Raw genomic sequence first — 18,639 nt, 5'->3', positions numbered from 1 at the left:
AACAGCAGGGATAAACCTTGTCCCTCCCTTTTCAGTAACTGCTTCCCTTTCATGCCCCTTGGCTCCTTTAACTGCCGTCTGGTTTCTGTTCAAGTTGTAAATAGCCTTTTGTTCTCGGTGCTTTACCTCTGCTGCCTTCAGAATTTCGAAAGAGAGTGTATCATGTAACACTGTTGTAAACTTTGTGTAAGTCTATAAATGCTATGAACGTATAATCTCTCCCTAACCTATCTCCTAAGAGAAGTCATACGGTCAGTTGCATTTTGCAGCCACAATGATAGTTTGGTAATATGACACCTGTCAGCATATGCTTTCTTTGGAATAGGAATTATTACATTCTTAATATCTGATGGTATTTCATTTGTCTCACACATCTTGCACATCAGATAGAAGAATTTTGTCATGGCTGGCTCTCCCAAATCCATCAGTAACTCTTACAGAATATCGTCTATTCTAGGGGGCCTGTCAGATTCTTCTTACAATATCGTATGTCCCATCCCATTTCATCTACACCCTCTTCTATTTCTATAAAATTGCATTGAACTTTTATCTTCCTTGTACAAATGCTCTATATACTCCTTTCAGCTTTCACTTCTTTGCTTAGTACTGGTTTTCCCTCTGAGCTCTTGATATGCATACAACTGATTCTCTTTTCTCCAAAGGCTTCTTTAATTTTCTTGTAGGCTGTATATGTTACCAGCCAAACCCAGTTTTAGCATGAACTAGTTTTACCTAGGTCATGCTCATTCATCCTGTTACTGATTGGATAAAATAGTTAAGCCTAGGTCAAATCAATTTATCCTAGTTAGAATTTACATGCTTTAGGATAAACTGGTACGTCCTAATCTCAACTGATTTCACCTGGTTTGTATCTTCTATAAGCTTTTTAAAGTAAACTGAATAAAGCAGTAGAAATAAGATAGTTAATATGAGTCAATAAAGTTATTTATTAGCTAATCAGTAATTGCACATCTATCACTAGATCAACTTACATATATCCATCCACAGAAATCACCTTATCTACAATTTGCTTATTTACTTATTTTTGCAAGGTTTACTTTGGTGACACACGAAGCCTTGTCTTGATCCAGGAGAATATTTGGGACAGCAGTTATTAAAGATATTTCAATATCCTGGATAATATCTCCCACATCTAAAAACATGCAGACGTCAAAATCGGTTCAAAAAAATTTTTTTTTTCAATATTTTCTTACAAAAAATTGTGTAAAATTTTAATAAAATTATACCTGCAGTAATGTTTTTGAAGTATGCCATGTTTGGTGCCAACTTCATAGTAGTCTTCTGAAGTATTACTCCAATTATGTTTCGAAGGTCACCTTTGTCTTTATCTACATCTGGAATAGGTATGGTTACGTTGTCTCCAATGTAAGCTGGTGGATGGGATTTGTCAGAGGAAGCTTTCATTCTTTTAGCAAGTTTTTTAAATTTTCTGTCACAATTTTTCTAGCATTTTGAATGTCGTTTGTGTCAATTTTCACAATGTTATCATCACCACTGTCTTCGTACTGTTCAGTATTGCTGTCATCTTCGATTGTTTTTTAGGTCATCTTTATCGTGAATATCATTTTTGATTTCTTGAGGAAATGAGGAAGTGAAAAATCCTACTCTAGGTGATTGTTTTACGCCAGAATGGTAAGCTCGATTTTTCATGAATTGGCATACCTTAATCCCTTCCGACCACTTCATCAAATTGTTGTGCTTTAACCAAGAACTTATCATATTTTCAATGTCTTGGCTGGCACGACCTATAGACTGTGGCGTTGGTTTTCCATGCACAATTTTTAGTTCTGACAAAAGCTTTACGAGTTCACTTGTAACATTATTGACAAATTCCCTGGCATTATCAGAGTGAAGAATGCACGGTGCTCCTACAGTTAGGAATATGTCATTCAAACGGGAAGCCACTTCTTCAGCCCTCTTTGATGTTAGCACATGAAGGAGAACAAATTTTGTGAGATGGTCTTGGTAAACTAGAATGAATTTTAAATTCCCGTCTGATTGTTTTGGAAATCAATCAAATCGACTTGGCATCTGCTATTCATTTCCAGATGGAGAATTGGCTTTGAAACTAGCCCTCTTTTCTTTTTGTCTTCTTTTATCGACAAACATCATACATGGATAAGTAGAGACATATCATTTCCTTTGTGATATTGGCATATTTTTTTGATGTCTTGGCCAACATCTTATCACAGCCACCATGATCCACAGCTACATGAACTGTGTCAATCACATCATAAAATGCATCAACTGGAACAAAGTATTTTATATTCCTTTCACACCGTGCAATGAGTTTTTTTCACATCACCAATTTTCAAAACAGCAAATCGCTTCAGTCTTCTTTTTTGTAATGGTATTCTTTTTTTTTCCAGCTTTTCCGCATCTTCTACTTGTTTAACCTAATTCGTCTACTGAGAACATGTTATAATGAGAACTCTTTTTGTTTTCACTCTGCAAAATTTCCTCCAGAAACTTTTCTCTCCACAGCTTTGGATTGGCTTGTCTATTATACGAAGGCTCGTCCATGATGAAATGCAACCAGAAACTTAACACCCACACCCGTCAGTGAAAAATACCATTCAAAACAAAGGACAGTGCAAGCTAAGAACGGTTGAGAGGTGCGAGGGATGAGCCAGAAGTGATTCAGGGATTCTCTGTTCATACAGGCAGTGACATGCGTTCCGACTAGGCAAAATTAGTTCAGACTAGGATGCACCAGTTTATCCTAAAGCACATAAATTCTAACTGGGATAAACCGATTCAACCTAGGCTAAACTGTTCTGTCCTATTGGTAACAGGATGAACGAGTTTGTCCTAGGCGAAACTAGTTCATCCTAAAATCGGGTTTGGCCAGTAACACATATATTTTTCTCTGTGTGATATATGCTATATATGGTTCTAAATATTTGCATTTGTCTACTAACCTGCTTAGGCATTTTGCATTTTCTGTATTTTTTAGAGGTTTGTATTCCCTTTCACCAGCTTCATTAGGTGCATTTTTATATTTTCTCCTTTCTTCAATTAAATTCAGTATGTCCTCTGATATCCAAGAAATTCTCCTAGGCCTTGTCTTCCATTTCATCTCTCAAAGCTATCCATTCATTTCTACTGACTGTCTTTCTCCTGTTATCAATCATTGCCTAATGCTCCCTCAAAAACTCTCAACAAAGACTTGTTCTTTCAACTTTTCCAGGCCCCATCTCCTTAATTTCCTACAATTTCACAGTTTCTGTAGGTTTAATCCACAGTTCATGACCAATAAGTTGTGTTCAGAGTCCACATTAGCCCCTGGAAATGTCTTACAATTTAAAATCAGGTTCCAAAATCTCTGTATTACCACTATATAATCAATCTGCAACCGTTCAGTGTATCCAGGTCTCTTCCATGTATACAACTTTTTTTCATGATTCTTAAAGAAAGTATTAGTGACGCTTAAATTATGTTTTGTGCAAAATTCTACCACGTGTTTGTTCTTTCAATCTTTTCCCCCAGTCCATATTCACCTAATATTTTTCACGCTTCCTTTCTGTAATATTGAATTGTAGTCCTGCATCAGAATTAAATTTTTGTCCCACTTATTAAATCTCCTCCTGCATTACCCCTAATTGATTTTGCATTTAAAACCCAGAATTCTCGTGACCACAAGTCCTGTTCCTCCTGTCACCAAACTTCACTAATTCCCATTATACCCAGCTTCAACATATCCATTTCCCTTTTCAAATTTTCTCCTCTTCCTGGCCAATTAAGAAACCTAACATTCCACAGTCTAATCTGTAGAATGCCAGTTTTGTGTCTCCTGATGACAACATCCTCCTGAGAAGTCTCCACACAGGTGTCCAAACGATGGACTATCTTACCTCCAGAATATTTTACCTAAGATAATGCCATTATCATTTAACCATACAGTAGAGCTGCATGTCCTCGGAAAAAATTACTGCTCTAATTTCCCCTTGCTTTCAGCCATTTGCAGTACTAGCACAGCAAAGCCATTTTGGTTGATGTTGCAAGACCAGATCAATTGATCATCCAGACTGTTGCCCTTACAACTACTGAAAAGGCTGGTGTCATTCTTCGGGTAGCACACATCTATCTGACCTCTCAAAAGATACTCTTCAATTGTGGTTGCACCTCCCGTACAGCTGTTAGTATTGCTTAGGCACACAAGCCTCCCAACCAGTGTCAGGGCCCATGATTTATTTTTATCCTCCATCAGACTGAAGGTATCCACTACAGTGACATCAGGACTAAGTATAAGTACTTTCAGAAAAGATCAAACTTAACAATAGCAGGTGCAAGACCATACATAAAGTGTTTTATTTGGTTTAACAAACTATCAGACTCTCTAATAACATCTGAGGGATGATTTTTACACATAATTAAAATCTTTTCTGACGGAAAAGTGACACTGTTTGTGGTATGAATCAGTACCATGTCTACTGTAAAGTAATAAATCTATAAAATAGTGAAAAGTTGTGTTGCATGTTGTTATGAAAAGGATAGATTGCTACTCAGCATGTAGAGGAGATGCCGAGTTGCAGACAGTTGTGCATGTCTGTGACTTAGCATCTCCTCTATATGGTGGGTAGCAATCTATCATTTTTGTAATGTTGTAAATGGGTAAAATAAGCATAAGATGCAACATATATTTTATGTATGTTTTATATATGTTTTATATATGTTATTTATATATGTTTATATTTATATATGTTTAAGTAAATAAAACAGAAAGAAACTTCCACATGGGAAAAATATATTAAAAACAAAGATTCCAAGACTTACCAAGCGGGAAAGCGCCGGCAGACAGGCACATGAACAAAACACACAAACACACACACAGAATTACGAGCTTTCGCAACTGGCAGTTGCTTCGTCAGGAAAGAGGGAAGGAGAGGGAAAAATGAAAGGATGTGGGTTTTAAGGGAGAGGGTAAGGAGTCATTCCAATCCCGGGAGCGGAAAGACTTCCCTTAGGGGAAAAAAAGGACAGGTGTACACTCGCACACACATATATATGTGTGTGTGTGTGCGAGTGTACACCTGTCCTTTTTTTCCCCTAAGGGAAGTCTTTCCGCTCCCGGGATTGGAATGACTCCTTACCCTCTCCCTTAAAACCCACATCCTTTCATTTTTCCCTCTCCTTCCCTCTTTCCTGACGAAGCAACTGCCAGTTGCGAAAGCTCGTAATTCTGTGTGTGTGTTTGTGTGTTTTGTTCATGTGCCTGTCTGCCGGCGCTTTCCCGCTTGGTAAGTCTTGGAATCTTTGTTTTTAATTTATATATGTTTATATTTATATATGTTTTATATATGTTTTATGTAAGTGCAGTTATTGTAATACTATTATTTCTCATGTTTGCAAAAGCCATTATTTAGACAGCTATATGCAAAGAAAATGTAAATAAATAAATGCAGAATTTCTATTGTATTCACACTTTAATTTGTACGATTATTATTGAAGCAAGTGTAAAATAGTGGAATTAAGTGCCTCAAGCTTTATGTATAAAAATTGTGATCTACTCTTGTCCAATATTTAAATAGAAAATTGTACACTAGGTAATCAACAGTCTATTTACTTTCTCTTCTTCTTCGTCTTCTTCTTCAACTGTTTCCGTTTCTGTTCATGTTCTTTGCGTGGTCAGCATTGTTATATTGTTTGTTTGAAGCAACGATAGTGTCAGTTGGTGCCCTTCCTAATGTCACAGAATCTGTGTACCCATTGGGACAGAATCTGTGTACCCCATCTACCTGCTTCTAGAGTAAACCTCATATTCAGATGTGAGAATGCTTTCAAAATGTGTGATAATATTTATCTAAGATGGGATGCGGGTACCAACCCGGTATTTTTGTAGTCTGATGGTGGTAGAGTGCTTATATATATAGAGAGAGAGTGGCCATTGCCCAATTGTAGCTTGTGATTTAATATATGGTTTCTATACATTTAATGTGGAGTAAATTGAAGTGTAGTGTGATGTAAAGTATTAGCATTTATTACAACATTCCGGGGGAAAAGTAATCGGCCAGGGGAAAAAGAGTTTCATTTGTATTATTTTAGAAGCACAGAAGTTATTTCATAATTTTCTACTTGAATATTCATTGTTGAAGTTAGTAATCTGTAAGCTTTATGTAGTACATTCCTTGAAAGCTTAATATATTTTTAATGAGATCATTGCGGATCTAGAAACTGTGTCTTACACTGTAAAAATCTAGGCAAAGTAATTGTATAATGATGTTTAGAAATGTTAAAGAACAGAACCATGATAAAACCATTTCACAGTCACTGATTTTTGAAAAGGTAGATGCTCTTATTGTGGGCACACACTTTCGTGAGATTAGTAACTAAACATAAAAAAAATATTTTGCTGGGTTCGTTGATTGACATTTCGGCTCAATAAATCCAATTCAGGTAAAAGTAAAAAAAATAATTTGGTGACAGCAAGAATCAAATTGCTGATGGCACGATTCAGAATATTGAATACTACTTACTGAGCTACACACAACATTAGACCAGACGGGCAGATATTTTGTACATACTAGTGCTCAGAATTTTTTTAAGTTTATTCTTTTCTTCCCAACACATAAAAATCTGTTGATGTAGCATGCTATAGACTGAAACAGTTTTCTAAAAGTCTCCAAAACAACCATCCAACTCCAGGAAGCACTGTGGACATGTTGTTGTTGTTGTTGTTGTTGTTGTTGTTGTTGTGGTCGTTGTGGTCTTCAGTCATGAGACTGGTTGAACTGCTCTTCCAAGTCATTTGCTGTTTCTGACAGAATTACAATGTCATCGTCAAACCTCAAAGTTTTTATTTCTTCTCCATGGATTTTAATACCTACTCCAAATTTTCCTTTTGTTTCCTTCACTGCTTGCTCAATATACAGATTGAATAACATAGGGGAGAGGCTACAACTCTGTCTTACTCCCTTCCCAACAACTGCTTCCCTTTCATGTCCCTCGACTCTTATAACTGCCATCTGGTTTCTGTCAAATTGTAAATAGCCTTTCTCTCCCTGTATTTTACCCCTGCCACCTTCAGAATTTGAAAGAGATTATTCCAGTCAACATTGTCAAAAGCTTTTTCTAAGTCTACAAATGCTAGAAATGTAGGTTCGCCTTTCCTTAATCTTTCTTCTAAGATAAGGCGTAAGGTCAGTATTGCCTCACATGTTCCAACATTTCTATGGAATCCAAACTGATCTTCCCCGAGGTCGGCTTCTACCAGTTTTTCCATTTGTCTGTAAAGAATTCGCATTAGTATTTTGCATAAGTGACTTATTATATTCTTCATGAAATCTGAGGGTATTTCACCTGTCTCATACATCTTGCTCACCCGATGGCAGAGTTTTGTCATGACTGACTCTCCGAAGGCCATCAGTAGTTCTAATGGAATGTTGTCTACTCCTGGGGCCTTGTTTCGACTCAGGTCTTTCAGTGCTCTGTCAAATTCTTCAAGTAGTATCGAATCTCCCATTTCATCTTCATCTACATCCTCTTTGATTTCCATAATATTGTCCTCGAGTACATCGCCCTTGTATAGACCCTCTATATACTCCTTCCACCTTTCTGCGTTCCCTTCTTTGCTTAGGACTGGGTTTACATCTGAACTCTTGATATTCAAACAAGTGGATGTCTTTTCTCCAAAGGTCTCTTTAATTTTCCTGTAGGCATTATCTATCTTACCCCTAGTGAGATAATCCTCTACATCCTTACATTTGTCCTCTAGCCATGCCTGCTTAGCCATTTTGCACTTCCTGTCAATCACATTTTTGAGACGTTTGTATTCATTTTTGCCTGCTTCATTTACTGCATTTTTATATTTTCTCCTTTCGTCAATTAAATTCCATATTTCTTCTGTCACCCAAGGATTTCTATAAGCCCTCATCTTTTTACCCACTGGATCCTCTGCTGCCTTCACTACTTCATCCCTCAAAGCTACCCATTCTTCTTCTACTGTATTTTTCCCCCATTCCTGTCAATTGTTCCCTTATGCTCTCCCTGAAACTCTGTACAACCTCTGGTTCTTTCAGTTTATCCAGGTCCCATCTCCTTAAATTCCCACCTTTTTGCAGTTTCTTCAGTTTTAATCTACAGTTCATAACCAGTAGATTGTGGTCAGATCCACATCTCCCCCTGGAAATGTCTTACGATTTAAAACCTGGTTCCTAAATCTCTGTCTAACCATTATATAATCTATCTGAAGCCTGTCAGTATCCCCAGGCTTCTTCCATGTATACAACCTTCTCTTATGATTCTTGAACCAAGTGTTAGCTATGATTAAGTTGTGCTCTGTGCAAAATTCCACCAGGCGGCTACCTCTTTCATTTCTGTGGACATATGACTCATGAAAAACATGTGGCAAAAGGGGGGGGGGGGGATGTTTACAGCTATTCAGCCAATCACATGTGAGTTGGCCAATGACCATTCTGTCTCTGTATATAGGCTCTGTAAGTGTGTGAAGCTGCTAAAAAAGCACACCCACACTGACCAGGTCACCAGCTGTCATGGTTTATCCAAGAAGGGGGTTTGACCTAGGACAGGCTTATTTCCCCAAATCCTAGAAGCGGAAAATTGAAGCAGTTGGCTATCTGGGGGGTCAAAATCCTGTTGTGAAGTATGAAAGTAATATGGAATGTTATAGAATATCTTCTGTTAGCAATCTCACTTACTTCACACATAGTTAGTGTGTGTTCTGGGCACCACAGCTTTTGTTCATGATTGGTCTTGACTTACTAAAGCTGCTCATTGGCCATGACACGAGGCTTGCATTTTATGTAAATAAACTTCCTGTTGGTTTTGTGTGCAGACAGTCCATTAATTGAAGGTGATGATCATAAAATATCATGATCTAATCCTAACTCCTTCAGTGCCATATAAAACTGTTTTCATCCAAAGCTGAGAAATGCTGCCATCACAAAATTCTTGTGGCACTAGCAGTTCCTATTTTTATTTTCATTTTAATCAGTTGATAAGCATTTAAAGGTGTGGTTAATGATGCTGCCACATATGTTGGAAACGAAACTTCATCATTAGAAATGAGGAACCAAATTTGTAAATATTTGGTATAATTTATAAATTATTCTGCATAGATGTTTAGACTCCCTATTCCTGTTTCATGTCAGGTTTAGGGTATCCAAAAAATGCCTGACTTTTGAAATAAAGATAAAGTAAACCTCCAGCGTAATGAATGGGAGATTTTTTGTAGTGTTTCTGTCAGGACCAACAGGTTATCATAATTTCTTTGGTTCTGCCCCTGATCTCATATCACAACCTGTTATACGGTAGTTTAGCTTTGGTAAAAAAATGTAACTTGGATAGTGTCAGTACTTTGCAGCACTCTAAGTAAGTACAGATTTACAGCAACTGCATTATTTTCATAAATTGTTCATTCCCTAACTGATGAAAATTTGTAGTATGATACTGTTTGACTGGTCACAGTTGCACATGTAACAAGTGTTTTCGCAATTATTTTTCAAATATTTTTCTGGGACCACTTTGTGCCATCCAAAAGTTTTATAACTGTGCTACTTGTCCTACAGATAGGGAATTTGTTCTAATGCTCTTTGAAAAGATGCAATTTTAATTAAAAAATGAATAATACACCATTACTTATTGGTTTATGAGCAATGTTTATCAAAGTTACACTTACATTTGTGTCTTGTGGAACATCAGAAGAAATTTTACTGTGATGTATTGTATGATAAATTTTTATACAGCTGTATACAATACTGGTTCACGGCATTCCTATATCTCCTAAAAATTTAATTAGTGACTATTTGAAGACTGTTGTGCTTACCGAATGGCCTTACGAGTTTCTTGCCTCGCTTTTCATCGATTGGTAGCCAAATTTCAGTATTCACTACAGTATTTATGTTTGAATATATGCTATTAACACAATAATTTTTGTTCAGGACTGGCGTGAGATGTTGACATCTGCTATGGGGGAGGAAGATTTCTTGTGGCTTGCCTCTCTATGGACAAGTAGAGATCCAGTTCTTCGTGCAGGAGCTATGCAGCTGCTGGCTGGACTAAGCTTAAATCGTCAAGGATGTATATTTCTGCTGCACAGGCTTCGCAATTTCCTTGTGTGGGAAGCTTCCCTGGGGTGAGTGAAATGTTTTTGGAATGCAACTTGTTGTTTTTAGGCAATAATAATTCCTTTTTTGTGTTCATTGAAAGTATTAGTTATTGTGATGATAGAGTCACATACTTCCCTGTTGTCATAGAACTGTTAAACTCTTGTGGATGATAGAAGCAATGCAGATTTACATAGAATATCAGCAGTCATACACACAAACCATTTCCCAAGCTGAGCAGAGGTTACATTCAGGTCAGTCTCCAAATCCATAAAAGATATAGTATCACAGTAAATTGGAGTGCAGAAAATCCTTGTCAGGAAGGAAGTGGGCTTTTGCAGAAGAAAACTACAGCTGTCATACAGGAACACTTCTCCATTGAGCAGGGCAATGCTTCTTGCAGTGCTTTATGTAAATTATGTTTTTCTGAGCAATGTTTCTTGTGCTATTTCTGTATTTCATGTGGTGTTAACACATTTACTGAAAAGATATACACTCTTATGCATATTAGCACACTGCGTCACCATCGATGTAAAAGTTATGCTGAAGAAGAGTCGGATATAATCTTGTGAAGCAGCTTGTGACATAGTTGAGCTGAGGAGGAACTCACTTGTTCATTCTTCAGATTGGAGACAGGCTGGAGATGGCACTGCTTGATAGCATTTGAAATATCTAAACAATAATTACTATCCTTTAAAAGATTGATACCTAAGTTTCCAAAATATTTTCCTTGTGATAACTGATCATTGCTCCTATTGTTCTGTATTACATCTTGCAGAGATGACTTTTGGTAAGATGAAACGAGAGTGTGGGGTGGGAAGAATTTACAGTTCCTGGGCAAAGGAAAAATTAGTAACTGAGGTTCAGATTCTCATAATCGTAAGTAACGGGTTATAGTTTATGAAGAAAGAAATAATTGGGGGAGGGGGGGGGGCACATGAATCAAAGGGAGAAAAAGTAGAAAATAAAAAAAGAAAGCTAATAAAGAGAATATATTTAGAGACGGGATAAATGCTAGTGTATAAAGAGAAGTTCTGTGGGGAAAAAAGTGGTTCAGATGGCTCCAAGCACTATGGGACTTAACATTTGAGGTCATCAGTCCCCCAGAACTTAGAACTACTTACACCTAACCAACCTAAGGACATCTCACACATCCATGTCCGAGGCAGGATTCGAACCTGCGACCACAGCAGCAGCTCAGTTCCAGACTGAAGTACCTAGAACTGCTCGACCACAGCGGCCAGCTCTGTTGGAAAATGGGGAGAGATGAAATATAAATAAGAAAAGGAATGAAACAAGTCTGTAGAGTAGAGTGGAGAAGACTGTAAACCGTTTAGTTTCTCTTTCAGCTTGGGTAGTATGTTAGAAGTGAGTTTTGGACCAAATGTTTGTAAAGAGAGTAATTGAAATGCTCCCACGATATTGTGTTTGAATTCTCTATCTCATGTATGAAGTGTTTACCTCATATAAGGCATCAGCTTGTGGCAAGGCTTTGCAGTCAGAAAAATAGCAGCATCTTATTCTTACAATCTTATTAGAACACAGCAGTCATACTATTTTGAAGATACTAATAAGTGCAGAGGTCACCTTATTTGTATTTAATTTCATATTTCTGATGACTTCAGGTTTATATGTTCTTTTGGCAAGAGGAGAATAATTGTCTTTTAAGATTAGTGCCAGTTAAAGTTCACCCAGGATATGTGTAACTTTCAATTTCTTACAGTTATTCCTTCCAATTTTTTAAATTTTTCAGTCAGCAATTACTGATCAGTTTCCATTCCATTGCATTAATCCCCCCCCCCCCACCCTCCCCCCCTTTCAGCCACTATTCAATGGCGACCATGTAAAGGATGGCGCCTAGCTGGGTATGAGCAGACCTTTCAATTATTGAGATAAAAAAAATTTTTGAAATAAATTATCCATTTTATCGTTACAAGAAACTAATGAGACTTTTGTTGTAGTTGTTACATGCCATGAGACTGGGACCAATAAATACTTGTAGGAGCAAATTAAAATTAAATTCTGCCTACAAATGAGACACAACTAGAATGCTGATTTCAGTGGTAAAGATAGGAAGCTGCTATGCTGTATGCTTATATGGCTGCGCTTGGCGGCGTCTTTCTCTCGCAGTAGATAATCTCTTAACCTTCCAATTAATATCCTTTACGGAAAGTGCATTTCTAAATGAAAGTCAAAAATTTGTATAAAGTCAACATTAAAGTACAAGACAGCTCATCAAGTTCTGTGAGACTGTATCAGAAAATAATTAGGTTCATTAGCGAATACGCAGATATATCTACTATAATTGAAAAGTGCTGATACAGGCATAATTCATTTTTGAAAAAAAAATTCATAATTTTGTTAAACACTATTCACAATAGAGTCAAAGGAATTGGCCATTGTTGAAAAATCATCAAAAAATGCAATATGCCAACATGTCAGAAATCCAAGCTTGGCAACAGTTGAAAGTAACATGCCAACTTGTGAACTGGACGATGGCTACCAAAAGAACGAGATTGTTATCCCACTATTATAAAATGATGACACTGGTAATTTATCTAATCAAGATGTCGGTTTTATTATGTTCGATGAGACAATTTCTCAGTTCTCACAGGGAAACATTTTTTCAAATACTGAAACTGAAGCACGCGACAGCGAAACTTTCTCTGGCTATTTGCTCATGATGTTGTGAACGCAAGAACAGGAAACAGTTCGTAAAAGCAGTGTAAATACTAGTGACACACACAGTTTGACACAACTCATACAACTTACAACACAACAGTTTACACAACACAGCAACTTGAAGGTATAGGACAATGGTTTACACACCAAAATCAGGAATTTAATGTTTTCAAGTGTAGTATTAGTCAACAGTTCATTGAGGTGAGCAAAACTATATGCACTGAATTATCGGACGTACTATCTGGGAAGGTGACAGAGCTAGGTAAACAGCTAAAACAAGAAATAATTACAGACATGTCCCACAATGTAAATATTTTAATGGAAAAATTATCATCCATAGACGATAAACAGGAACAACTTGTAGATGAGTTACAAAACCTTGTAAAGCATGTTCTCAAATTCAGGAGGCACAATCCCAAGTGGATGCATTGGTAAAAAATGTGATGAATGCAGTCATCAAGCTGCAAGACATATGCAAAAACTTACCTACATACTTACACAAGTTGAGTCTAAGAGTAGACCAGATTAAGTTTAGAGTCAGAATTTCCCAAAAAATGGAGAGAAGATGTAAAGGAAACAACCGAAAAAGGTGAACCTGGGATGCTGGATAAGGGCAGCACCCTTGCTCAAAAGGAAGTGCCAGAGTGCAAAATTTATGTAGATACCGTAGAAGAAGCTCTAAAAGACAAAATGTAAGTCAGCTTGTATCTAAAATAGATTCAGGTTTAAAGGAAGCAGAGGAATGGTACGAGGCAGTGCTAAAACTACTGGCATTCCAAAACAACAATTGACAGAAAACAAACTCATGCATTTAGAGAAGTTAGATACCCACAATATGGGGCTAGCTCATCGAAGGAAAATAGTAAAGTTTGTATGACACAGCAACACTTGCCAGCAGCTGTAACTGTCAAGCAAGTGCAATTGCCATGCACTACACCGCAAGCGAACATAAACACGTCTGTCACAGATAGCGTGGTGTGTTTGTCCACATTACTTGCAGATGAAGGATTACTTAGGCATCGACAACTTCCGATATTTACCTCTGAAGGGAAAAGAACACACCCCATGGTCTTTGTAGCTGGACCAAAGCCCAGAAAATTAGTTTGTTGTTGGATATACACAAGGTGATGCTTTGCTATGGGCTACAGACATGGCAGAACGTTGTCACTACTATGAACAATTTGAGAGAGGCTTTCTGGATAAATATTGGTCTGAGTCTGTACAAGAGAGGCTCACGTGAAGTATTCAACACAGCTCTGTTCAGTAGCAAACATGGAAGCTTAAGGGGCAATTTTGAAAAGTATTTGAATAAAAGCAGATACTGGGCGAACCTGGTATCTCAAGTAGACATGCTGAAAAATTTAGAGTGTCATCTTCCTGCCCACATTAGGGAGAAACTCATTACCGTTCCAGAACGTGATACTGAATACTTTCTATCTGTACTTGACTCAATAGATTTGACACACGAAGAGAGACCAGTACAACCCTAGCCTGTTAATATGCAGATAGTGCCACAAAGATTTACGGACCAACAAGTAAACAACAGATTGGTAGTACAACATGAGTGGCAACCTTACCCACATGAAACTATGGTAAAGGTAACAGTAATCACAACAGAAATGGAGAAAGCTGTAAATTCAAAGGTAAATATAAAAGAAATGAGCAAAAATTTAGCAAAAACAACTACAACGGGCAAGTAGCGTATGGCCAGCCTGTACAATACGTATGGACACAAGTTACCGGCAATAATCAGACGATCGCTTGGCAAACACAAAGGAATACCACACAGCCAAGTAATCCACAGACAGCAGGATTCGGCCAGCAAAATAACGCACATATGCCATATAATACGCAGAGGCAAAGAGAATTTCAGTCGAGAGCTTCACAGGGTACTAATTGGCATAATCAAACAACAACAGTCCTTATAGTGGAAGTTATGCCCAACCCAGGAACCAATGCCACTGCAATGCAAGAAAACTTGAACTGGTCACAGTAGGCCCCCATTCGGTGACCTTGCAGGAGAGTGGGGGCACGAGCTTGATCGACAGTTGCTTTATCAGATATGATCATGGTAGTTATGTGAAATATGATCTGTATCAAAGTAATGAGTGTACACAGGAAAACTTGACAGAGAACAAAGTGCAACCTACTATTAAGACCAAAATATTTGACCTTGATGTGCCCTTGGTGCTTGACACAGGTGCTACGACTAATTTAATGTCACAGGGATTCTTTCAAGAACTAAAGATATGTGGGCATATACCCACACTGCCAGTGCAAAATTGCAAGGTATAAACTGCCACTGGTCAGAAATTAAAAGGAATCAAGATACAACAAGATACAAGCCTTAGTCCCGTACAATTAGAACAGTTTTCTGTACGATGCAATTTTTGATAGTAGAGAAATTAATAGTTGATTGTTTAACTGGTATAGATACATTTAGGACATATCAAGTACACATCAGTATAGGAAAAGACCAATGTCATTTCACTGTAAATAACCAATTATTTATAATAGACATCATCAGGGGAAGTACTAATAGACATAAGACTGAAGTTACTCATGACTTTCAAGATTAATTGGTATAGTTATATTTATCGACACATACAATAATGAACAGTTGGCAACAGATTAAGTAAATGTCAACACAATAAGCACAAAGGTAAGTGAATCAAAGTGCTTGTCTCAAGAACAGCAAGCAGAACTTAAGGAACTGATACTTGCTTATATACATGTAATTGAAAAAAAAAGGTATTATTAAGGATTTTGTGTACAAAATGGAAGTATATCCTCATGAAACTTTTAGTTCTGTCTCCTACCCTCTAGCATGGACAAAGAGGGAAGCAGTAAGAAAAGATATTAACGGGATGCTTGAATGGGTCATAACACAACCATCATTTTCCCCTTCCTGTAGTCCTATTTTGGCCATGAGTAAGTCAGATGACGAGGTGCGCTTGGTCCTTGCACACATAACATTAATAAGATTACTGTGCCAGTCTGAACACATCCAGACAATTTAGAGGAACAGCTTACGAAATTCCATAATGCTAAATTTCTTACTACAATTGACCTCTGGTCTTCATATTGACAAATAAAGCTGCACGAAGAAAGTTGGAAGTACACCACCATCATATGTGGGGGCAGGAGCTTCGAATTTCAAGTATTACCATTTGGATTGAACGGAAGTGCAGGTGTATTAATCTTTGCACTGGACAGAGTGCAAGGACCTGAACTTTTTTGTAAGGTAACAGTATAAGTGGATGACGTTTTAGTCACTACACCCACTTGGGTAGAACATTTAAGATTAATTGAACAAGTATTGAGCCGCTTTTTCAAATATGCAGTAACAGTAAATCTCAAGCAATCTAATTTCGGACAAGAAAAAGTAAAAATTTAGGACACTTAATCTCTTTGGAAGGCATACTGCCAGATCCTAAAAAACTTGATGCTGTTAGGAGCTGCCCTGTTCCTCAAAACAAGAGACAATTAAAGGCATATGTAAGCAAGTGCCATTTTTCAGGAAATTCATCCCTAACCAACTTATGAACAGTGTTGCTTTATTCAATCTTCTCCAGAAAGACGGACCTTTTTTATGGGACAAGCAATGTCAAAACGATTTCGATTAAGCAGGCCTTATTAAATGCTAAAATTTTATCTCAACCAGACATGAATTTTTGTTTATACACCAACACATTTTGTCACGGTCTGGGTGCATGCATTTTTTCAATGGGAGAACAACAGGGAAGTCTCATCCCAAAAGTAATTAGCTTTGCCAGCCACACTTTATCTGAAGCTGAACATTTATAGTCATTCACAGAGTTGGAGGGTTTGATTGTAATTTTGTCCTAAAATGAAGAAAGATAAATGCTTTTAGTGTGTTAGGTACCATATAAAAATAAGAAGGACTGCACCACAAGAAAAATTTAGTTATAAGTTTATGATACATATGAATGTGAAAGTGTGAAACTATGTGAAGAAGAAAAGAGTTGCAGTACATCACATATCATGATGCTGAACTAAGTTTGAGCTCTACCAAGCAATCAAGGTGTCAAAACCAAACTATGGTGAACGTCGACTACCCATGAAACCATGACACACCTGATTTACATTGAACTTTTTTTGCATGTTTGTTACTTGTGTAAACAATGTTTTATGTTCATTGTACATAACATGTTGTATTGATGATACAACTCTGAACACCTCAGCATACGAAATGGTTATCGTTTATACAATGAACATAACAAGTAAATATTGAGCTGCACTTTAAACACTGAATAAGTACTTGATATGATTGGTATCGTCAGATTTTCATTGTGTTTATAAACAACAAACCGTTTTGTTCTTGAGATCACTGTTAAGTCTAGTAACGAGCACATAAATGCCTTTCCTTGGAATTTCCCCAACCCTGTAGTGTATAGATGCTTCCTGGAGAATGCTAGAGAGGCGATGCCAAGTTTAGTTATTTGAGCAGCGCGTAGTGTCTATTGTAATGACTCTTGTTTACTTCATTAATTCTTTGCAATAGATAAATATGCTCCAACAAGAAGTTACTGTGAGTACAAATGAAATGTACGTCAACTTATGCCATAAAGGAAAGCAGAATCTATTATTGTATGAATGTTATGCAAAGAATGTGTAAAACCAAACAAGAGTAAAACATGTAGTCATGTATTAGGAGTTGAACAATGAAACACAATTATAATCTAATAAAATGTACTAAAACAAAACAACAAGCAGACAATAATGTGTATAAGCGATGATAATGGCATGTTAGCAAATGAATAGGATTAGTTTATTTTTGTAATTGAAATATTGTTGTTATTTTTTTAATGCTATGTGTGTAGTATTTGGAAAAGACACTGCAGGAACTTTATGCAATGCAACTGTATGAAATACGCTCAAAAACAAAGCACAAAAACATATGAAACTTAATATGAATTTCCTGTGCTCGACAACGTCGTAAAAACATGAATTTTCTGTGCTCGGAAGTGTCATGAAAGCGGCAAGAAAGTTACCTTGTCAGTGGAGTATGGCTGGTGTCCCCACTGAATAAGTGAGGGTGATGAAGTGAAATAAATTCCTTGGGACACCGATATGGAAACCACTTGTCACCACATCGAAGGTCATGCCACTGAACCAACACCACCTAAATCATGTCATTTAGGTGGCATTGGCTGAACACAAGCTTCACGAATTTATGCAGTGAAAGCTACTGTGAATGCACAACATGGACATTCTGGCTTTGTATTAACCCTAGGGTGCATATACAGGGCCTCGGAGGCCCTTGTATGTCTTCATGTTTTAAAAAATTCTGTAATTTTTTGTTTGATTTCAAACTGCTTTATCGTACTCTTTCACTAACACTGTGACATTCCTCCTATCAAGTCTGAACAAGATACCTTTATAAGTTTTTTGTATAATTCAATACATTTACCCATACACCATGAATACATAAGCAGGGCTTCAGAAGCCCTCAAACATTTATAAATGTTCTTTAGCCTATATTGTCTTCAACATTTGTTTGGGAACAGTTATTAATTCAATAATAACTGTAGTGGTATTTCCAGCAGCAGGATTGCCAACAGAAGCAGTAGCTGTAGTAGTAATAGTATAACTAAAAAATAATGCACACTACTTTCACATATTGACGATGGTGTATTATTGATCTTTTTGCTATCAGATGTTTTATTATTGCATAGTATTGTTATCCCATGCTGCTCTTGTCAGCCTCATTGTTAGTGTAGTTTGTTTGTTGCTGCAAGGCCCATATTCTTACGAGTATGACTCGTTTAGTGCTGCACAAGCTGCTGTTCTAGAGACACGCCTTTTGCTATGGCTTCGACACGCAAAGCAAGTGAGTCAGTACGTGCAA

At 37.2% G+C, this 18,639-nt stretch overlaps 1 protein-coding gene across 2 annotated transcripts in view; it reads left to right on the top strand.

Annotated features, from left to right (window-relative positions):
- Positions 1 to 18,639, top strand: part of LOC126350104 (rotatin) — a 372,299-nt gene that overhangs the window by 232,505 nt on the left and 121,155 nt on the right. For both annotated transcript variants that reach the window (XM_050002488.1, XM_050002487.1), the window contains one exon: positions 9,921 to 10,114. In XM_050002488.1, the coding sequence (XP_049858445.1) occupies positions 9,921 to 10,114 (194 nt within the window). The remainder of the gene's footprint in view (positions 1 to 9,920; positions 10,115 to 18,639) is intronic.

This window comes from Schistocerca gregaria, chromosome 1 (genome assembly GCF_023897955.1).
Source record: "Schistocerca gregaria isolate iqSchGreg1 chromosome 1, iqSchGreg1.2, whole genome shotgun sequence".
NCBI classification, from domain to species: Eukaryota; Metazoa; Arthropoda; class Insecta; order Orthoptera; family Acrididae; genus Schistocerca; species Schistocerca gregaria.
Note: the sequence above shows the minus strand (reverse complement) of the source record. Positions and strands in the feature narration are given on the sequence as shown.